Source organism: Chiloscyllium plagiosum, unplaced genomic scaffold, assembly GCF_037043375.1.
Source record: "Chiloscyllium plagiosum isolate Xiang-an unplaced genomic scaffold, Cpla_swu_hap1 HiC_scaffold_18, whole genome shotgun sequence".
Taxonomy (NCBI): domain Eukaryota; kingdom Metazoa; phylum Chordata; class Chondrichthyes; order Orectolobiformes; family Hemiscylliidae; genus Chiloscyllium; species Chiloscyllium plagiosum.
This window is the reverse complement of record NW_028270156.1, coordinates 105,387,289-105,411,672: the sequence shown is the minus strand read 5'-3', so window position 1 is coordinate 105,411,672 and position 24,384 is coordinate 105,387,289. Positions and strand designations below refer to the sequence as shown.

The 24,384-nt window shown below is 41.3% G+C and overlaps 1 gene segment (V, D, J or C); it reads left to right on the top strand.

Moving 5' to 3' along the window:
• Nucleotides 1-8,257: 8,257 nt before the first annotated feature.
• On the top strand, nucleotides 8,258-22,827 carry LOC148147135 (Ig heavy chain C region-like). The segment is given in 5 exon segments: nucleotides 8,258-8,470; nucleotides 16,002-16,306; nucleotides 19,381-19,692; nucleotides 21,639-21,947; nucleotides 22,402-22,827. Coding segments are annotated over 4 exon segments (1,026 nt in total).
• Nucleotides 22,828-24,384: the final 1,557 nt, after the last annotated feature.

The window sequence follows — 24,384 nt, the reverse complement described above, 5'->3', positions numbered from 1 at the left end:
CCATATTAAACATGCAAGAGCTGGTCAAAAACCTGATTGAAGTCAAGAAGCACTTTTTACACCCGATTTCACATCTCATTGCCTCTCCGGAAAACAGAATCAACCACTTCCGATATGATATCACTTCCACCAAAGCCATGCTGAATTTTATTGCTTAAACCTTACAATTCCAACTTTTAATGAATGCTGTCTCTTAGATTTACTTATGAACTTCCCTCAAGCTTTCTACTTTTAAACATAGGTTTATGAGTGAAATTACACATTGTCACTTAGCTCCTTTCACCCGATGACAACTCTTCTTATCTCTCTGACAGATAATTTACTCTAGCTGAAATAATCTTGTGTCTCTTCTGTTTCATTCTGGGACAAGGGAATGGAATTGAATACAGTGTTGAAACCAACAGCAATCTGTCCGTTTGTTCTTGACACTGTCAGTGTGTGTTCACCCTCAGAGGCAGGAAGACTTTGTGCTGATAATACGGAAAGTAGCGCCTGATGTATCATTCTCAGCTGGCACACAACTTCCTGTTTCTATGTGCCAGCAGCAAGCCACACATCTCACTTCTGATCAGAAAATAAACCCAGGGGATGCAATCTGGCGGAAACATCTGCCAATGTGGCCTATATCAGGACACAGACTATGAAGTGATTACATTGAAGTGACATTTGCAAATTGACCTTTCGATCTCTGTTTCACGGTCTGATTCCAGGACATCATTGGACGAGTCTCTCGACCATCTAACAAGCTCATTCGAACTAACGTCTGGGACATATCGACATGCACCTTGTCATGTCTTTGATCTTGTACTACTTGTTACTCTCTTTTCAGATTTAATGTTCCCAGTTTTTAATTCTGTCTTCTGTATTCATCACCTTCCCAGCCGAATACATTCTGTTTGATCTGTTTTCTAAATTTTGATCAACTAAACAAATAATACAGTTTTTACAGACAGGTATGTTGGTGTGTCAGATTAACAGAATCAATATATGGAGAGATCACCTTGGCTGTATCTAACTCTGACCGACATTGAATTCAAATAAAGCACAGCACTGTATGGTTTCAATCTTTGCAAATCCTCTCTCTTTGAAAGAGCTTGTTCTAACGGTTAATTCTTTTCTTGATTATTTCAGAAACTATGACTAAAAATCCCTATTTTAACAAAGTTTCAAATATTATTAAAAGTTGCAGCCCTGGCATTTCCTAAAGTGAACTTTGTGGTGTTTAAATGTTCTGGTCAAAATTTGCTTCAAGCAGAAGACTGAAACATTGGTTTCTCCGAGTTCCCAGCCATTGCACTTGCAGTTCCATAATAACTGCAAGCTATTGCTAAGCCCCAGAGAGAACAGAATGTCCAGGCCCCGTACACATCCAAACGCCATGATGCAGGCCTCGAAGCCCTCCGTTTCTTCCTGTCACGCCAACCCAAGCAGTACATGCTCAACCTCAACTACATTTCCTTTCAATCCTCCCACTTCCTCCAAACCAAAGGGGTAGCCATGGACACCTGTATAGACCCCAGCTATGCCTGCCTCTTCGTCAGATATGTGGAACAGTCAATCTTCCACAGCAACACCGGTATCATTGCCCATCTTTACCACCGCAACATTGATGGCTGTATCAACGCCACCTCATGCTAACACAAGGAGATTAAACAGTTAATCAACTTTACTAAAGCCTTCCACCCTGACCTAAACTTCACAGGGACCATCTCGGACACCTCCCTCCCTTTCCTAGACCTCTCCACCTCTATCTCCAGTGACCGACTAAACATTTACTGCAAGCCCACTGACTCCCACAGCTACCTGGGCGACACTCCTCCCACCCAACTTCCTGTAAAAATGCCATCCCTTATTGTCAATACCTCTGCCTCCACCGCACCTGCTCCCAGGAGGACCAGTTCCACCATAAAACATCCCGGATAACCTCCTTTTTCAAAGACTGCAATTTCCCCTCCCATGTGGTCGACGATGCCCTTGAACCCCATCCCTCCAATCGCAACAAGGAGCCCTCCTGGTCCTCATCTTCCACCGCACCAACATCACATACATCATATCATCCTCCGCTGCTTCCACCACCTGTAAACAGACCCCATCACTCGGGGTATATTTCCCTCCCTCCACCTATCTGCATTCCGGAGATACCATTCCCTCCGCGATTCCCTCGTCAGGTCCATGCCCCTCCACCAGCCCGCACCTCCCCCCTCACCTCCGACAAGGCTCCAGATGATCCTCCCACATCCCGGAGAAATTTATCTATACTTCCACAAATGTCATCCACTGTGTCTGTTCCACCTGCTGTGGTCTCTTCTACATCAGGGAGACAGGACACTAACTTGCGGATCATTTCAGAGAACATCTCTGGGACACCCGTGCTAACCAACCCCAAGGCCCCGTGGCTGACCACTTTAACTCCCTCTCCCACTTCACCAAGAACAGGCCGGTCACATTCTGTTCATTTCCAATGAATAAATACAAAATAACCGAGCCTGAATTTGGGATGATATTAACAGGATTTATTTTGATCTAAGCATGAACAGATCATTTTGACAAAACAGGTGGAGAGATTCACTTCCTGAAAAAGCAGCTCAAGTGGTATAAGCTGGCACCAAACCGAGTTTGGTCAATACTGAGGCAAAAATACAGCATACAGTCTTGAGTGAAATAAGTAAAGAAACTGTGTTAGCTCCGGAACAAGATAGAGTGTATTAAATATGAACAAAGACACAAGTATTTTAGGATATAATAGAAAAGTAATTTATGGTATATTGAAATGCAAACAGAGATGTGAATTTGTGTCTCTACATTCTGCCTAGCTAAATTAATCATATCCGAAATGCCTTTGTTAAATTTCATGAATCATTTGTTGGTCCATTCCATGAACCTTGCGAGGTCCTTGTTAAATTCTGAACAATCGCCTTCCAGGTTCACAGTGGCTGCGAGTTTCATGTTACAGCAAATTGTGAAGTTGTGCACTGTATGCCAATGTCTTAGTTAAAAATTTAAAGCAATCACAGCTCCAAACATTTACAAAATATCACTATGGATCTTCCTGGAATCCAAAAAAATTGTCCCTTTGATCAATGATTTCTAAAATTTACTCACATATCTGTTGTGAAGGACGTTTTCAAATAACTTGAAGTGCAAATGGTTCACATCAGTCGGAATACAGAAACATTTCATGTGTTACCCCACACAAAAAGAAATCAAGCAATATTCACGAGTTGCTCTCAGCAAGTCTATGATGGACTGTTTTATCAAACAAAATAATTTCCAATGTTGTGAGGGCTCGTCTATCTTCTGTGCAATGGTCTGAATTTTGTGTCTGACTGCAGATGAAACTGGCTGATCTGGGTAAAAGTACAGTTTGTGCCTTTCACGTTGTTAATGTATATTGCTGACTTTAGTTGAAAAAGTGATGTTGTCCCAGGCATCGTCTGGCACCATTAATTAGACCATTAATTTCCACATCACTAGCCAGACTATCAGGTGGGGTGTATTGATCTCATTGAAACGAATGCTTGGAATATTTCCGGTATGAATCATGTGAAGTGGAGCCTCTGAACGAGACATAGAACATAGAACAATACAGTACTCGGGGAAAAACTGTCTCACTGTCTACTCTATCTATTCCCCTGATCATCTTATAAACCTCTATCAAGTCACCCCTCTTCCTTCGCCTTTCCAATGAGAAATGGCCTAGCACTCTCAACTTATCCTCGTGCGACCTATTCTCCATTCCAGGCAACATCCTGGAGACAAAGTAGGAAAGATGAATTTCGAGTAGTAGGATGTTTTCACGACAGAGAGAGATCACTTCGCCCATCGCACCTGTATCACGTGAAGATAGAGCCTTCCAGCCAACACCCACTTTATAGCATGTTGTCCATAACCATGCAGGTGATAGCACTGTAAACATTCGGGAACATTGTGTAGGGTCTAATCCATTATCAACATAGATATGATCTCCAATGCTGTAAATCCTGGCTTATGGGGAAGAAGTAGGGGCAGAACTGTATCAATATTCAAACAGTTGGTACAGCCCTGAGGAGCTAATAGGCCCATTTCTAAACGTTGTTCCTCAGGACATTTTGACTATTCTTGAGTTAATATCATTGTAAACTGACATGAATAAAATGCAGACATGTTCCCCAGAAATGCTGACAGCAACATACCTTTAATCAGCCAAGATCAGTAACATGAATTAAGAAAGTTTTGAAAAATCTTTCTTTTAACTGATTGTTGACAACACGGATTTCACAAAGTGCAAAGTACAGAGGGGTAGGGTGGAGGGGTGGGGGTGGGCGATGTTCACTATTCCCTGATGTCTGGTTGCGTTTGTGTGCAACAGATGAATCTGCGAACCAGATTCAGGATGGTACTACAGGTATTTCAGCAGATACTGTGTACACGGAATTCTCCCAAAAATCAACAATGACATGAACATTTATTTCTGATAGTGTTTGAAGCCAACTAAAATTGAACAATATGGTGGGAGAAGTTCCTTTCATTTCTTTGAACTAGTAACAAGGGATACTGTGTGTGGATCTGGGGTGGCAGGAGGATCTTTCACAGCAGAATGTGAGGGAACAGAATCATGTTGGAAATCCAGATAGACCGGAACTTGTTTCACTGCAGGGTGAGAGTTCGGGGGGGGGGGGGGGGGGGGGGGTGGACCTCATATAAGTTTATAAAGCCATGAGTGGAAAGGTGAATGGCTCTAATTGACATGATTCATACTGGAAATGTGCGAAGCTTTCGTTTCAAAAATATCACATATCAATAAACCCCACCTGACCCTACGGTTAGTGATGTGGAAATTAATGGTCTAATTAATGGTGCCAGACGATGCTGGAACAACATCTCTTTATTCAACTAAAGTCAGCAATATACATTCACAATGCGAAAGGCACAAACTGTACTTTTACCCACTTCAGCCAATTTCATCTGCAGTCAGACACAACTTAAAATTCAGACCATTGCACAGAAGATAGACGAGCGCTCACAACATTGGAAATGATTTTATTGTTTGATAAAAGAATCCATCGTAGACTTCCTCAGAGCAATTCGTGTCAACAAACTTGTTTTTTGTGTGTGGGGGTAACGCACGAAATGTTACTTTAATCCGATTGATGTGAACAAAATTTGCACCTAAGAAGTTATTTGAAAACGTCTATCACAGTAGATACGCGAGTAAATTTTATAAATCATTGATCAAAGGGGACAATCTTTTTTGGATTCGAGGAAGATCCATAGTGATATTTTGTAAATGTTTGGAGCTGGGATTGTTTTCAATTTTTGACCCAGACATTGGTGTATTTTCCCTATGGTGGGGGATTTCAACAATAGGGAACATGTTTTTCCAATGAGAGGAGAAAATTTTAAAAAGAGACACAGAGAATGGTTTGTGTGTGGGATGATCTGGCGGTGGATACTTACAACCTTTAGAAGACATTTGGATAAGTAAATTAATATCAAATGTTTGGATGGATATGGGCCAAGTACACACAGGTGGGATTAGTTTAGTTTGGGATTAGGACTGGCATGGACTGGGTGGACCGAAGGGTCTGTAACCATGCTGTATCACTACATGACTCTCTGACTATTTATCAATTTTTCTCAATACTAAACAGTGTTGTAGTGATCCTTGAATGAACTGTTGATGTTAAGGTTGTGTCTGAGACTCTGCGAATATTTCCTTCAATGAGAGGAGTGACTAGTTCTCCAAGTTACACAACTGAAAATAAACTTTTCTCCAGCATTGTTGCTGAGTCGTTTGTTTCTGCGGAGGTGGTGGTATAGTTTGCAGTTGGCTTTCCACCAACTGGTCAACCGTGAGACAAAATATCTTTGATCCACTGCAGAAACTCCACCTGCTTCCAGTAAATGAAACTGGGAACTCAAGGACCTTTTCTGTAGTCAGCTTAATTGCTGCCAACTCTTGGATCCGGCCGATTAAAGGGAAAATGAATCAACTAAAGTAAAATCCTACCAAACAAACTATATTTTCCCATTTACTCACAATGGATGCATTTCACTTGGCATTTCTCCCTTTAAAAGGAAAATCGCTGAATACAGCATTCACTGTATGACTATCAGAAAACAGAACATTGAATGTAATGACGTTCTGGTTAGTTCAGCCTGTTTATTGAGTATCTTTAAAGCTCCTGAAAATGAAGTTAATGGATCCAAAATCCCACTTTGCAGTAACATTTGTTATCATCTCAAAGTAAATTAACAAAATTGAATTGGTTCAAACTCACATCACTTGTTACACCATTCTCTGATTCATGTATCTCATTAAAACTGAGTGGGCCCTTTATACATGGTTAATACTGGTGTAGTGTAACCGTGAATTTTTGCAGATTTTTAACTGCCCTGTCAGAGCTATCAGTGAGCAGAGAAATGTACTGTTTATAACCTACATTCGTGGTAATTATTAATGTAATACTCTCTAACTTAACCAAACATTCCTGATGTACCCAGACTGTTACATGCAATGGTTTAGACGTTGAGGATTTTTTAAAAAAGTTATGGACTGTCTTGTTCTAGTTCATTTGATGCTCTTTCAAAAGTTTACCTAGGTGTTATGTATCACTGCGGACTCACATTTTGTTTCTCAAGCACACAGCTTTCCTTTACTGTGCATTTTAGTGTCGGAGCAATTTGAAAAAAAAAAAGATGCAGGGAGAGACATTTTACAATGTAAGGAGGTGCTTCTAATCTCCAGGTCCAAACTGTTTAGTGACATACACTCACATTCTGAACATAATCACTTTAGACATGCTCCATATTCGGTTGCCGAAACTGAATTTAGAAACGCAGATTAGAAATGGTATGTTATTTTGTAATGTGAGAGAGACTTTGAGTGACAGCAAAAATAAAGTCATTCATTTTGTTGGCTAATAATATTATTGAAGTTCTTTTTAGCTTTATCTGCTTGTGGTGGAATGTGGGATTAAAGGGAGTTAACTTCTAATTGAATATTCTTAATATAATCACTTTGAACACGCTCTGTATTCAGTTGCCTAAATTAAATTTTGAAATGTTTAGAATGAATTACATGTTATTTTGAGTGCGACAGAGACTTGCAGTATCCAGGGAAGAAAAGCTCAACTGTTTTATTAGCTAGTTATATGTTTGAACTTTAATTTTAATTTTATCTGCTTGTGAATGAATGTAGAAATAAAGGGAGCTAACTTCCAATTGAATTTGTTTTTATTTTAAACAAAATACATGGAACTATCATGTGAAACAGACCTGAAGCTACTCAAATTTACTTCCAAAGAAGCTATTCAGCAAAAGAAATATCCCAAGATGTGTATGTGTCCATGTTTAAGCAAAACCTCATGTAAAGGCATGATCCCATGTGTTCGGGCTGTGCAAGCTGATACCAGGATCCAGTCTGAGCCTCCAGCAGGAAACCAACATGTGGAAGCTGTAAGCCTGCCCCTTCCGATGGCCATATAAATCCTGGGCACTGGACCGTAATTCAACACTCCTGGGTCGGATCTGTTTTGAAAGATCTTAGCAGAACCGCTTCCCACAAGTTATCAGAATGATTGTGTTGACACTTTTTCTCAGTTTATTACTGACTTTCTTATCATGTGAGTGTTTGTTGTTCAAGTCTCTCTTTGTGACTGTCTCAATGTTAGTCTACGGCAGGAATGTAAAAGACTCAGCTATCAATTCACCAACATGAATGCTCATGGTTTATTTGTTTTCTTTTTTAAAGGTGTCCAGTCGGAGGTTGTTTTGACCCAGCCAGAGGCAGAGACTGGCCGTCCCGCAGGCAGCCTGAAACTGACCTGTAAAACCAGCGGGTTCAATCTTGGCAGCTACACCATGCACTGGGTCCGACAGGTTTCCGGACAGGGCCTGGAGTGGCTGCTGTACTACTATAATTCAAACAGCAATAACTATGCACCAGCGATTAAGGGTCGATTTACTGCGTCCAAAGACACTTCAAACAACATTTTCGCGTTGGACATGGAGAACCTGAAGATCGAAGACACCGCCATCTATTACTGTGCAAGAGATTACAGTGGGTCATAGTGTTGTGCACAGCGACATCCTCATACAATAACCACTGACAAGTGTTTATCTCAAATTGGTGATTTCTACCATGGCAGGAGCGAGATATAATGTGAGATGCAATTTAAACGCAATCCAGTAGTGCTAGTTTGTACAAATGTATAATTTTTTCTACCTTCTTCGTGTGATTGTCAAGTTAAATGCAGAACAAACCTGGAAAAGTATTCCAAGCTTTCAAAATACAATGAATAGTAAAAGCTGGAATAATGCACCGAATCATTTTTAGAGGAGTCTGAATCACTGCTTTCTAGGAAGTGAAGAAATTCTCTGCATTTTACAGTTTACAGTCTGTCATAGTATTTGACACAACGTGTCTCACAGTGATATAACTGGGGTCTTGATTACTGGGGCCAAGGGACCATGGTGACAGTGACTTCAGGTAAGACTCTTGAACTTTCTTAGTGACTTTTTAAAAACTTTCTATTCATGTGACTAATTTCTGAATTAAATGAAACTCAGATTCTGTGCTCAGTTTGGTTTGGTTCGGATTGATTTTTGTTCAGACTGATTACAGACTTCAGTTAAGGCTCAGCAAATAGTTACAGTGGGGATGATGGAGTCAGTTGCTCGGTGTATCTTTTTTTTTGATCAGATGGGCATTCTGTGTGGCTGGGTTACTTGAAACACCTAATGTCTCTTAATCAGTCAGCTATAAATAATGGTTAATGTCAGTGACTGTGAGTTTTATTATCAACAACAAACGCTAAGAAATCAAAAATGTTCGAGACATTACTAAAAATGATTAAAATATGCTAAAATATCATTATTAATTTCTTGAATATATGTTCTTACCCTGATTATATTTTCGCATTTATTTTGTTAATTATTTGATGACAAGCAGGTTAGAAACTGTCATACAATTTTCTTGCGGTGCTATATTGCATTCTGTTGATTAGATTCTGAGTTTGTTTTACTTGATTCTGTTGAATTGAGTTGATTGGATTTTGGCTTTGTTTTAGTTGATTCGGTTTGAACTGTGTTGATTGGATTCTGACTTTGGTTTTACTTGGTTTTGTTGAATTGTGTTGATTGGCTTTTGAAATTGTTTATTTGATTCTGTTGAATTGAATTGTTTGGATTCTGATTATGTTTCATTCAAATCTGTTGTTCTGAGTTGATTGGATTCTGATTTTATTTTCCTTGATTCTGTTGAATTGAGTTGATTGGATCTTATTCAGTTTGTGAAATTGATCAGCGTTTTCATGCTTTCTGTAATCGGTGTTTTCTCTCTGGTGAGGAGATTGACTCTCTGGATTACTTTTCATTACCAATATTTGTGAAGTTCTTTGGTTTTTCATGAATCATTTCTGCATTTGTTAAACTTATATGACACATTTTTCTCTGCTTGATTGAAAACATTACATCCATTTGTAACGGTCTGAAAAACAACTTAAGGCAGAAACCCGGAAGTGTGAGAAATGAAAAAAACGAGTTTTTAATGCATTGACTTTTAAAAGAAAACTCAGTTCTAATAGTAAACTAACTGAATTTTGTTTTGAGTAGCCTCATTCAAAATAAAATTTGGGACTAAAATCTGAAACTGCAGAATTGGTCAGATTAAGTAATTAAAACTAACTTAAAATTTTAATGTGGTAATATTTGTCCATTCAGTAATTTTGTTTTGACCATGAAGTGATTAATCAATATATGCCTTCAACCGCTCTACTGTGCGCTGCACAAGATTGTCACGATCAAGAAGGGTGTACAGGTTGGAAATAAATTGAACTGTTGCCAGAAACGTTACAGCTTTAAGTGTTAAGTCCCCTCACAAACAAGGCTGCTGTTATGACTTGCTATTTCTATTCAATTTAATCATTAGTTTGCTGGATTCTGAGCAGCTTTGTTAGACTTCAATTTGTTTTTTTTTTGTGAGGTTACATCATGTTCTTGGTTCTGTTGAAAATGTTTGCAGAGCTAGTTCTGCTGCATATTTGGGAAACTGTTTTTGGTTTCTACATTGTTTTTGCAATGTTAACACGGTTGGTGACAGTGAACCGCTCCAGGTTCCTCATTCAATGCAATCAGCATGCGAGGTGAAATTTCATAAAGCCTATTATTAGATTTGGATTTAGATTAGATTACAGTGTGGAAACAGGCCCTTCGGCCCAACAAGTCCACACCGACCCGCCGAAGCGAAACCCACCCATACCCCTACATTTACCCCTTACCTAACACTACGGGCAATTTAGTATGGCCAATTCACCTGACCCTGCACATCTTTGGATGGTGGGAGGAAACCGGAGCACCCGGAGGAAACCCACGCAGACACGGGGAGAACGTGCAAACTCAACACAGTCAGTCACCTGAGGCGGGAATTGAACCCGGGTCTCTGGCGCTGTGAGGCAGCAGTGCTAACCACTGTGCCACCATGCCGCCCACAATGGATGGGAAGAGACAAAGTTATACAAATGGCTAAAGCCAGAGAGATAGGAAGTGGGGGAGTGTAGGGAGGATTATCAGAGTAGAACAAATGATCAAGATTGCGTGGTTGAGGTCATGGTAGGATTAGTTTAAATTCAATACAAGAAGCCAGTGTAAGTTAATGAGGATGAGTCATGGCTGAGTGAGATTTTGGAAACTGCACAAGTTCGTCATAGGACTCAACTAGTATGATCATGATCTCACCCACTGTTTGAAGAGTTGTGGGGATCCCATGTTGCTTTCCTCCTTCTTGGATAAATGTTGAAATGTTACTTTCATTGTACAAACATTCTGGAACAATCCCTGGTTGTTGGAAGGTGATAATAACTAACATGGTTTATGTATTGTCAAAACATGTGGGCTGTGTTCTCTGTGATAGTGTCAAGCTCATTGTGTTCAGGTCTGTTGTGATGTTGTAGTAGAGTCCCTGATTCTGTGACAGGTGGCCTGTGTTCACTCACAACCTGTTAGAGAGGTATGTAACACAATCTCTTATCAGGTTACTTCAGTGCAAGAAAGCAGATTGACATGTCTGGGTGTTTGTTGGAATTCCACTCACAGAGGCCAATGAAATCTATTCAATCGCTGTCCTGATTTGTGTCTCTTAGATATTAAACAGAAGTTTGGTGGTTAGCAGCTTTTTCCAGATCAATATTTGTTCACAAGCTTTTGGGCATCGCTAGTTGGGGTTAATGGAGTAAGTGCTCAAAGAAATCCCAGCTTTTGACTTGCTGTTATGACAATATCATTTATAACTAATCCAGAATGAATCATTTTCGAAGCATATTTGATGAGATTAGGCTTAGGTTGTTTTACTTTATATTAAACCAGTGCTGGAGCTGAATTTGATTGTTCAGTACGGTGGGAGTTCCGCTGAATCCAACACTTGCATCAGATGGTGATAGCTCTTCAGTTGGTCTTCAATTGCTATCTCAGACCATCCAGTACCTCTGCTAAGAATTCTTTTTCCAACAGGAGTCAAGCCAACGTAATCACTGTTTATCTCAACAGGTGAGAGCTCTTGTGCCAAAAACATGAAAACAATTTGGCGAAGGGGGGGCGGGGTCTCTGGATGCGAAAGGTTAACCTTGCCTTCTCACCACAGGATCTGCCAGACCTGCTGAGTTTCTTCAGAAATTTCTGTCTTTATTTTGGTTTTCTAGCATTTAAAGTTTGTTGTTTCATTGAAAAAAGTTGTGTTCGATGAAACACGTTCTTCAGAGAAAAGATGCATTTGAACAAATTGCGAATGTTCAGAGATATTAAATATCAGAGAATCATTGAATTGGAGCGCCCTGATCTCGAGCTGTAGTTTCACAAGAAACTATGATGAAGTAACAACACACTCCAGAGTGCAGTGGCTGCTGTAATTGGGTGGAAGTTATTTTGATCACTCAGATAGAGAATGTCAATGATCCCGTTCCAAATAATCAACAGAAGGTTTTTTTACAGTATGTGTGAAACAATTAATTTGTTGAAATATTTTAATAAAAAGTGTTCACCACCAGTGCTAACTTAATGAATGACACAATGATAGGAAGGTAGGAGCAAGAGGAGGGCACTCAGCCCGTCGAGCTGTTCCACCACTTACTTAGATCATGGAGCATCTGTGAGCTAAATCCACAGGTCTCCCTTTGGCTAAAACTCTTCAACACCTTTGATTAACAAGCAAAAACTATCCCAGATTACTGATTTGACTGCCCGTAACAAAGGGAAACACCATTTGTGAAAGACATTCCTGTGAGTACTGTGACACAATGAGGCTGGAATTAATTGCTCATGAAAGTAAACTTTCAATCTCTGACAATTTCCAATTGAAACATCCCAATCATCATATTTCTTTAATGTAACACTATTCTTCCCTTGAATAAAGAAATATAATGTGTGATTGCCTTTCTAAAAATGAGGGAAGCTTCATTCCTATTATATAATTAAGAAATAGCTCTGCTCATTCAGTGAAAACACAGTCAAATCACACAAAAGGAAACCATGTCATCTTGTGTAGACACACAAGTGCCTCAAATAATTTTCAATTCTTCCAGTGGTTGTTTGAATCTCTAGACAGGTGTTGAAGTGTCAGACTTTTTATATCGCCTTGAGAAACCAGTTATCATCAGCCTATTGCTGAAGTTTGTGTGGTATTAGCACATTCACAGCGCTGTTGGGAAGTGAGTCCCATGGCTGTGATCAAGGAAGAGGAAACGGCAGAGAAATAGTTGAGAGTCAAGTTGAAGTCTAATTTGGAGGAGAGCTTTCAGGTGAAGCATTTACATGCATGTGCGCCCTTATTCTCAAGGATCACAGCTTTGGAACATGCTGCCGAAGGGACATGTCAGCATGCAAACTGGAAGCTGAAGAAGGCCCCGCGGCCCCTCTAGAATGCTATTCCATTCATGGGATCATCATTAATCTTGCTGCTCACCAGTCTTCCCAACACACCGATAACATTGAACCTGATTGTTTACTGTCCAGCAAAAGAATGGTGAACCTTTGGAATTCTCCACCACAGAAATTGATTAAGGACAAAACATTAAATGATTTCAATAAGGAGATAGGTTCCTTCAATCCTTAAAAAAATGCTCCGGATATGTGGGAGAAAGGCAAACAGGGTTCAATATTGGTTGAAAGCCATGAAAACATTGCATGGGGCATGGTTTGTAAGTTTGCACGTAATGCCGACATTGGTGGTATAATTGGCAGTGAAAGTTATCTAAACGTACAATGAGATCATGATCAGCTGGGCCAATGGGCTGAGGAGTGGCAGATGGAGTGTAATTTAAATGAATACGACGTGTTGCTTTTTGAGAAGACAAATCAGGTCACGACTTACAGAGTTAATGGTAGGGCACTGGGTAGTGATGTTAAACACAGGGCCCTGAGGATCCAGACTCAGAGTCTTACAGAGTTAATGGCAGAGCACTGGGTAGTGATGTTGAACACTGAGGACCCTGAGGGTTCAGACTCATAGATTCTTGAAAGCGGTGTCTCAAGTACCTAGTGTGTTGAAGGTGTTTGGCACATGTACCTTCATTGGTCAGAGCACCGAGTGCAGGAGTTAGGGCTTCATGTTGTAACTGTCCAAAACATTGGAATGAACTGCCAGAGGAAGTGGTAAATGCAGAGACAGGTCCAACATTTAGAAGACATTTGAACAGCTCCAGGAACTGGATCGGTCTGGATGGATATGGGCCAAAGGCAGGCAAGTGGAATTAGTTTAATTTGGGAACTCTGGTCAGCATGGATGAGCTGGACCAAAGGAACTGTTTCTGTGCTGTATGACTTTATGACTCACTGACTTTATGGTGGAGTAGGCTCAAAGTTGGAAGGTGGTGAGCAAGTGAGGGGCTAGATTGGGCATGTGGGAGAGTTTGGGCTGGTAGGCTGTGAGGTGTTGGCTGGCTGCTGGGTAAGCTTGCATGCACTCTGTCTGGCAAGGTGGCATCAAGGTAAATGGTAATGGTCACAGGATAATTTGGTTGAATTGTGCTTGGTAGGTGAGGGGTAGTTTGAGCTGAAATGCAGGAGGTCTGTCTTTGCCAGGCTGGTTAGTGCAGAGGTGGGCAGGATGCCAGGCTGGTTAGTGTAGAGGTGGGCAGAGTGCCAGGATGTTTCGGGGGTGGAAGGTCACTGTAATGAAGTGACAGGTGGACGTGTTGTCTAAATGCAAAGCTCAGAGTCTGGCAAAATGGTGGGTTGTAAAGCACAGATGCGAAAGGAGCTAGGATGCAATGTGCACAGGTTGACTTGGGTAAGGTGAGAGGTCAGTGATCAAGGACTGAGGTCACGTCTTGGGTAGTGGGCTTTTGTCCGAGGTGGTGAAAATGATGGTACCAGGTCCAGTCAGGCCCAGATTCACCATGGGCCAGGTGCAGGGCGGCAGGAGTGTAAATGAGTGAAAGGAATTGAGATCATATGTCCATCTGGAATATAGAATATAGAACATTACGGTGCAGTACAGGCCCTTCAGCCCTCGATGTTGCGCTGACCTGTGGAACCAATCTGAAGCCTATCTATCTTACACGATTCCATTTTCATCCATATGTTTATCCAATAACCTTTTAAATGCCCTTAAAGTTGGCGAGTGTACTATTGTTGCAGGCAGTGTGTTCCATGGCCGTACTACTCTCTGAGTAAAGAAACAACCTCTGACATCTGTCATCTATGTCCTCTCCTTCTAGCCATCACTATTCAAGGAAAAAGACGTTCACTGTCCACTCTCTGTTTATCTTTTATGTCTCAATTAAGTAAACTCTCAACCTTCTTCTCTCAAATAAAAACAGCCTCAAGACCCTCATCCTTTCCTAATTAAACCTTCCCACCATACCAAACAATGGCATGAGTTCAGCCGTGACAGCCATCCTCCCCGTCCCAGTGCTCAGCTCCTGCCTGTGCTGCTGCTGCAGTGACCTTCCTCCCAGAGAGAACATTCTGCCTTACATTGATAAGTGAGAAAGGCTCACTGGACCTGATTTCCAAGTATGGGGACGGCAAACACGGGGGGACACAACTTTAAAGTGAGGGGAGATAGGTATAAGACAGATGTCAGAGGTAGTTTCTTTACTCATTGAGTAATAAGGGTATGGAATGCTTTGCTTGCAACAGTAGTAGATTCGCCAAGTTTAAGTACATTTAAGTCGTCATTGGACAAACATATGGACGTACATGGGATAGTGTAGGTGGGATGGGCTTCAGATTAGTATGACTGGGCAGCGCAACATCGAGGGCCGAAGGGCCTGTACTGCACTGAAATGTTCTATGTTCTATGATTCACTCTGATTTCTCTCCGGGGGTACTGCCAGCTGTTGGGTATTTCCAGCAGCAAGGCACCTAGTGGGGCGGCACGCTGGTTCTGTGGTTAGTGCTGCTGCCTCACAGTGCTAGGGACTCGGGTTCCATTCCAGCCTCGGGTGTCTCTCTGTGTGGAGTTGGCACTTTCTCCCCATGTCTGTGTGCGTTTCCTCCCACAGTCCAAATATGTGCAAGTTGGGGGAATTGCAAATGTTGTATTCAGTGATTGGGAGTTTAGGTGCATTAGTCAGGGTTAACTGTAGCATAATAGGGTAGGGGAATGGATGCGTTACTTTTGAGAGGGTGGGTGTGGACTTGTTGGGCCAAATGGCCTGTTTGCACACACTGTAGAATTTCGATGAATCTGCATTTCCTTGGTTTGTATTTTGTGAAATGTCTCTGCACTTCACAGCAATCCATTGAAAGTGTCAGTTGGTGAGATCTTCAAACAGTTACTGGGGTGGGATCAGGAAGTTCTTCTTCCTAAATTATATGGTAATGGTCAAGGTCGAGGGCATGTTTCTAAAGAGGGAACCAATGATCATGATCAGCAACTGGTAGGAAACAAAAATAAACCCCAGTTATGCTGTCGACTTCAGCGGGAGCATACTGGCAAACGTTTACAGCTGAGGATACATTTGAGTAACTGATAAGGTCAAATTAACAGAAACTAACATGCTCAATTGGTCATTCTATTGTAGAGACACCATCGCTCCCCACACTTTATGGCCTGGTCTCCTCCTGTCAGGAGCACAACACCGGTTCTGTGATCTTTGGTTGTTTGGCGATGGACTATTCCCCTGACGTCACCAAGGTAACCTGGAAGAAAGGTGGGGAGCTAATCACGACTGGATTGAAGACTTACCCATCAGTGAGAAACAAGAAGGAACCTACACCCTGAGCAGCCAGTTAACCCTGCCCGGGTCAGCGGTAGATTGCCCCAGCAAAATCTCCTGTGAGGTTCAACACAGCGGGACACACAAGAGCAAAGAAATGCCATGTGCAGGTACGTGTTGTAGGAACTGAGATAAACAGATCATCTGTGATTAACATGAAGAAGGCATTATTTATAACCGTTTTCACAGACTCACCTTATGCAGCACAGGAAAAAGGCCCTTTGATCCACCCAATTCACGCCTATCAATAACAGCCACCTAACTATTCCAGTCTCATGTGCCAGCCTTGTGTGACTTGCCCTTGCAAGGATACTTCATACTTATAATGAGGGGCTCAGTCTCTACATGACTTATAGGTGCTGAACTCCAGGCTAACACCACCCTCTGTTTGATTTTGTTTTCCCCTGAGATCCACTTGGAACCTCCTGGCCTTACCTTCACCCTGTGCCCCTGAGGCATTGATCTCTCCATCAAGGGGAAAGGTTTCATCCAGTTTACCCTGTCTATGCCTAAAATAATTCTAGACATCATGATAATCTTCTCCCTAATTCTCCTCTGCTCCAAGGAAAACCCCTGTCTATCTAAACTAGTTTCATAACTAAAACCCTCCAACCCAGGCAAGACCCTGGCAAATCTCATCAATACTGCCTTCAGTGTAATCACATTCCTTCCATAACATGCACACAACGCTTCAGTATGGCCTAACCAGTGTTTTATTAAGTTCCAGTATCATCTCACCCACTCTTCATTGTCAATGTCTCGGCTAATAAAAGCAAATATCCTCCCACTTTCTTAGCCTCTTTATCCAGACGACACAGTACTATAGGGGATCGGTGGGTACATGCACCAAAGATCCTCAGGCCTTTCCAGGGTTCCACCATTCAAAACGTCATACCTCACAGATTCTTCTGCCGAATTACATCACCTTACATTTATTCAGAATAATTTCCATTTGCAACTTTTCTCTTCACATACAACCAACCTGTTTATATCCTCCTGCAATCTAAAGCCATTATGCTCATGACTTACCAACATGACAGTTTTCATTTCATCTGTGAATTCACTGGTTAATCCTCCTAAATGTGAGTCTCAATCATTGGTATGTAAGAGAAATAACACGGAAATCAACACTAATCCCTACAGAACACCAGGAGACATAGATTTCCAGTCACGCAGACACCCGATGACTATTAACCCCTGCTCCCACCACTCAGCCAGTTCTAGATCCAATCTTTCAAATTAACTCGGATCCCATTGGCTCTGATTATTGCTATCATCTGGACATCGAGTTATCTCTATGAAAACTACTATCAAATTGTTACACGTGACTTCCTCTCAATAAAACCGTGCTGAAAATTGTTGATTTATCTTGCAAATTTCACTTCTCAATAGTTTCCTTATCACTGAGACTAGCTTGACAGATCTGTGTTTTCATTATTTATCCCTTCCTTCGTCCTGCATAACAGTGCAACGTTGGCTGATCTACACTCACTTGGCACAACTGCTGTGGCCAGACAGGAATTCTAAATTATTGTCAGCGACCCAACTATTTCATCCTTTGCATCGCTCAACCGCTTGGTATACTTTTCACCTGCCCTGGAAATATAACCACTTTTCATTCAGCAAGACAACACAGAACATCACGTCATGTGTCCTAATTTCTGAAAGTACATCACAATACCCCTCCATGATTTCTGTCCCCACATTGTCCCTCTTACTAGTGAACACTGACACAACACATTCGTTTTGACCACAACCAAATCCTCCGGCTCCACTCCAATAATAACACTTAATGGGCATTATTGTTTCCCGAATAATTCTTTTATTATGAATGAGTCTGTAACTTTTAAAAATATTTTCCTTTATTTTGACTGCTATTATTTTCTCATGGTCCCTTTTGCTCTTCTAATTCCTTTGTCTTTCAAACTCCCCCTTGCACGTTCTGTACTCCATATTAGTTTCTATTGTTTTGAGATTTCAGTATAGACCGGAAGCCTCCCTTGTTTCTCTTTATCTCCCCCTCCATGCCCTTTGGTGTCCAGAGCCCGCTGCATTCTTGGTAACATGCAGTGGCTTCCTGGGAAATGTCCTCCCTGTGATTTTCCTATCTCTTTCTTAAATGTGTCACACTGCTCTGACCCAGATTTACCAATAAGTGTCAGCTTCCAGTCCACTCTGGTCAAGTCATTACCTGATCTTAGTAAAATTGTCCTTCCCCTTTTCAGAACTTTGGGCCAATTTCTATTCCTTTGCAGTACAATCTGAAATCCAACTGATTTACGATCACTGTCTGCAAAGTGCTCCACCATTGATGTTTTACCCACTGGGTCGACTTCATTCCCAAAAGTTAAGTTCAGGTTCACCCCTCTCTTGCAAGGTCTGGATTAAAATTCTCTGTATTAAACACATACTTTGTTCAAATATTCTCCTGGGGGCATTTTCAGAATTGTGCTTCCTCTAATTTTTGACAAAATGAATATCCAAGCCTATGCTGAGGAAGTTAAAAACCTCTTTTCTCATTCCCTATTTAATTTGCATGTCTCTGAAATTTGCCCATGTATTTGCACTTGGTCTTTTGGACCAATAGTAAGGTCTATCGTGCTCTCCCAGTAGTTATGTTTGCTGTGTTTTGGTTTTGAAGTACTGTCCATTTGCCTTTGTTCAAGGAGGTATCCATGATTTCATTTCTCTTTACAGCCTAAAATACTCTTGTCAGAATTGCGACAGAAGCAACACTCTGTACAGCACATCCCCGCCCCCATCATTTTCTACCTTTCCCTGTCTCGCCTGAAGGCACTAAATCCTGGAATATTGAATAGCCACTCCTGCCCGGCTCTCAATATGTCTCCGTGATAGCAACGGCATCATATCTTCATTTATGCCAGTAATTCGTCTGCCTTGTTCATCCGACTCTGTCATTAAAACGAATACCATTCAACGTTGCTATCTCCCTTCTGACGTTACCGGCCTATAGTTTCTCTGCCTCCTTGACTCCCTTGCTGTGTCCTCTAACTTTAGCCTTTCACATTGTCCTGCTGATCTTTCTGTGTGGATCCCAGCTTCTCCAGCACTCTGCACAATTATGATTCCTGTGTCCATTAACCAAAAGAAACCTTGATATATGAGAACTGATTGTATTTGTTATGAAATTCGTCAGATAATATATGTGATGTGTTTCCTAAAGGTCCAGATATTCTCCCACCAACCCTTCTCCTAACTGTGAGCTCCAGTGAAGAAATCGCAAGCAGCAAGTTTGCAACCGTCGTCTGTTCAATCATCGAGTTCCATCCGAAGTCAATCTCCGTGAGTTGGTTGAAAAATGGCCGACCCTTGGATTCTGGCTTCTTCACGTCTCCCGTGTGTGAGGCAAACGGGAACTTCTCGGTGACGAGTCGGCTGATGGTCCCTTATGGTGAATGGTATAACAGTGCGGTCTATACCTGCCACGTCACTCATGGAGAGAACACTCAAAGTAAAAACATCACCGCACTCCAGGGTAAGAGACACAGACTGAGAGAGCTACAAATCATTCTGAACTCTGATGTGACTCAAACACACTAATTTATCAGGCATAGTAAACAGCACGGTACAGCTTCTCGTTTCCCAACATGCCACGTATCTCATTTCAGTTTGAGTGTTACATTAGCATTGCTCATTATTCAACCTTTTGGCAAGTCAGAAAAGCATGTTTCCTCTCTGTTGAAGATAGATATATAGACAGTGAGCTTTGTTAAATAGTTTGTTGCCTGACCATGCTGGGAGAGGCATTCAGAGTGCTGAATGCTTGCCTGGTAGCTGCTTCAAGGATAAGTTTCGGGTGGAGGGGGGGTATTGGAGAGATATGTGATTGAAACATAGAAAATACTGAGAGACTGAGGTCGAGTGAATGTGGAATAGATGCTTTGACTGGTAGGCGAGACTAGGACCCAAGGGCACAGTCTCAGGATCAAAGGGGCACTGTTTAGAACTGAGATGGGGAGGGATTTCTTCAGCCAGAGATGATGAGTCTGTGGAACATGTTGCTGCAGAGGGCTGTGGAGGCCAGGCCATTGTGTGTACTCAAGCCAGAGATAGATCGGCTCTTGTTTAGTACGGGGAGAAGGCAGGAGAATGGCTTTAGCCCGAAATGTCGATTTTACTGCTCATCGGATGCTGCTTGACCTGCTGTGCTTTTCCAGCATCGTTCTGATCTAAACTCTGGATTGGCCGAACAACCTTATTCTGATCCTCTATCAAATTGACGTAGTGAAAATATGCAGTGACCCTTACTTGAAAATAAATCAAAATGCGTTCAATGCTTCATTCCCTGCTCAATAATGACCTGTTTATTGGACATTGTACGACATCGATTTTTATCTGGTACTGAGCTCTTTAACTTCATTTATGGGATCAGACCACAGACCAAGTGGCTATCACATTTGATAAATTGGGATAAACGTGATCTCACTGAGCTGCCTTAAGATGCTCTCTGTAATTAGTGGATGAGGCAGGAGAATAAATTCTGATGGGAATGCTACAATAGAGATGAATGAACTAGGAACTCAAGACAGGCTGATTTAGCCTGGTTTGGGGTGGCGATGTTTACACAGTGAGTAGTGGATGTCTATAAAATTAGTGACATTTCCATCGCGTTTGTAGATTAATTTAAGACGCTTTTGTTTGTTTTTTTTTTCTCCCCTGCTCTATGAAGAAATTTAAAAATGCAGCTTGGTAAATAAAGTGAAAGTACAGACCAGTTATGAACTAACTGAATGGAGGGAAAGACTTAAGGAGATGGGTGTCCTTCTCGATATCCAATGCTGTACTCAATGTCTTGTTTTCAGATCTATTCCAAACACAGCCCACGAGGAACAATGACATAAATTAGAGAATGACATCACACCAATAACGCAAAGTATTTTTAATCATGTTAAATATAATGAACATAATTTCCATGGCTGTTCACTGCTCCTGTAACACTTTAGAACTCTGCAAAGAGAATAATAATTATTTATTATAATCTGTCCAAAATTTGGGATGTGATTTGGCAGTCAGTGTGACCAGCTGCACTTGCACCTAAAGGTTATGAACATGGAAATGAACTCATTATATTCAGATTACTCTTGTCACAAGTATCAATGGATGGTCTTAAGTGAGAGACAAACTCCGAAAGAAAGATAATTCCATGGGTTACATGATGGTATCTTCGATGATTTTACTTTTTTCACGGTTTCACTTGTTACAAAGCCAGTGTTCTTTCGGAATAATTACACAGGGTATGTTATCGGTAATCACAAATGCTTCACAGATCAAAATACATCAACAATAGTAAGCATCGTTTCAGCAATAGTTGGAGTTGCCATTTTGAAGGTGGTGTCTTCACCCTGTGAAGGGGTAATCTGAAGATTGGCTGTTTGTATCAGAAAGGGGCATTTTTCATTGACTTTGATTTTTGTTTCATAGAAGATACCGAGTGCCACCCTAACACCGTTAAAATCCTCCCACCGGCAGTAGAACAAATCTTACTGGAGGCGACGGTGACGTTAACCTGCGTTGTGTCCAATCTTCCTTCTGGAGTCAATGTGACCTGGAAACAAGAAAAGAAGCCTCTGAAATCAGAGATTGCTGAGCAGCCTGGACAGAATCCCGACAGCGTGATCAGCAAATTAGACATTTCTACTGAAGCCTGGCTGAGTGGCGTTACTTTTGAATGTGTGGTGTACCATCAGAATCTACCGACTCCGCTGAGAGACTCCATCCACAAGGAGAAAGGTGAGCGGTGAGATTAAAGCACAAAGGATCCCATGTGTAACCAGATCCAGTTACATCAATGACAGGCTTTGATTGGTAATGAACCAACACCGTTGGGGGCATTAATGATGCATCTGAAGGCAGGATAGCTAAGTAGCTGATTAAGAAAAAGATGGACCAAAGGATATTGTATTCTGATTAAGTCAGATAAGGTGGGAAGAAGCCTGAGTTGTGACGCCACCATCAGCAATGACAAATGGACAGAATGTCCTCTTTGTGGGCTGGAAACATGGAGGCAACATTCACATTAAACTTTCCTTTTTTTAATGAACAGTATGCGTACCATTCTGCTCCTTTAGAAAACGAAAGTAAATAAATCCCAAATTAAACATGGCGTATTTTAATATTTAGTGAAATTGTGATATTGGTTCAGGATTTTTTTGGTTGATTTATATTTGTCTCAAATATTCTGCAGTGATTAATCCACTGGAGCCGTCAGTGTCGGTCCTCCTGCCACCAACAGAAGAAATCTCCACTCAGAGGTTTCTCTCCCTCACCTGTTTAGTGAGAGGTTTCTCCCCCCGAGAGATCTTTGTCAAGTGGACAAACAATGACAAGCCGGTGAATCCCAGTAACTACAAGAACACCGAGGTTATAGCGGAGAGCGACAACACCTCCTTCTTCATCTACAGCCTGTTATCCATTACAGCGGAGGAGTGGGCCATCGGTGCTTCTTACTCCTGTGTGGTGGGACATGAAGCGATTCCATTGAAGATCATCAACAGAACAGTCGATAAATCCAGCGGTAAACCGAGTTTTGTAAACATTTCACTTGCACTGATGGACACTGTTAATTCATGTCAATAAAAATCTCAAAGTTGCATTTAATAATTCAACAGAAGTAATGAAGTGTTTCTTTTCCTCCAGTTGTGAGTTAAATACTGAATTAGTTGTTTCTCACTCTGACTTACATTGCATCTGTGTAGTTAAAGTGGATTATTAACAGGTCTAGAACGAGTGTCTTGTGCAGTTAATGTTCTCTGCTCAGATACACCCTGGGTCAGAGATAGAGTAAAGTTCACTCATTGCAGGATTCCGCCAAGGACGTTCTCCATCCTAAATCCCTCTGTGACAAAATCTGACAATGTCCATTTTATGTCAAGGGTAGGGAACGAGTTTTGAACTTGGTGTTTTGATTCCCCCAATTCTTACAAAATTCATGTCAGTTTTAAACTGCCAAATTGCACCAATTGGAAATGTAAATTTAAGACACTTTAAAATTAAATTTGATTGGAACATACCAATCGTAAAGAGTGCAGAACAGTTTGAATATAACCTTTGTTTCTGGGGAACTGCCAGGGATCTTGCGCCAGCGCATGAGTTGACAGAATGTATCTTCACTTTCACACCAAAGAGAATCAACAGATAAGTTGTTGTGGAGCAGAGGGGAGGGGAACGATGAATGGTCTGTCCTCTTGCTCCCTGTGCAGAGTTTTCATGGTGGATGTCCTCTGTAATGTAACCCAGTTGCTAACAGGAACAGTCAGCTTCTTGCTTACTGTCCAAAGATTTAACATTTCCATGCAAAACAATACATTTGACGCATGTTAGACACGCTTGGCTCTGTTTACAAATGATTAACATTGAGTCCCATAATCCAAAACTGGTGTTTGCATCATCCCAGTTTGAATTCCATAGTTTTGTCTCAGTTTTCTGGAACACATGGGATCAATTCTAGTATTCGAATACCTGATATCATTTTGTTTCATACAGAACACAAGTAGACATTTTCTAATAAACATATTCAGAAATGTTATCTCTGGGGCAGTGGGGATTTGAACTCACGCCTTTTCTCTCAGAGACAGAAGTTCTATCACTGCAACAGAGGAGTTGCTCATAAAACGCTTATCTCTGCACAACGATGGGAAATGTTTCCTGCAACACCAAGGTCAAAATCTAATTATGGGGAATGCATTAAAATTAGAACAATAAATTAGAATAATAAAAATTGCAGTCTGGTATAAGAACAGATACAGAGAGATGATCGCAAATACACACATAATGACACATATACGGGCTCTCACCTAAAGACACATATTTATGTGCACACTCAAATGTGCATATAGATAAGATGTCACACACGCATACTCGCACAGAGCCACACATACAAGTGGTACTTGAACACTCACCTAAGCTCATACAAAAACTCACATACACCGAAAGAAAATCATTTGCACAAATGAACAGGAGTACTCACATATAACCATGAGAAACATCGACACACGGTTACACACAAATGGGCATGAATACATATACATTCATACAGCACAATGCGTACAGACATACACACATGAACACACAGATACAAAATCTGAAAAATGTCCTCCCACATGTCAACTCACACAGGCACGTAAGTGCACAGAGATAAACATTAATATCATTATTTTCCAATTTTCAG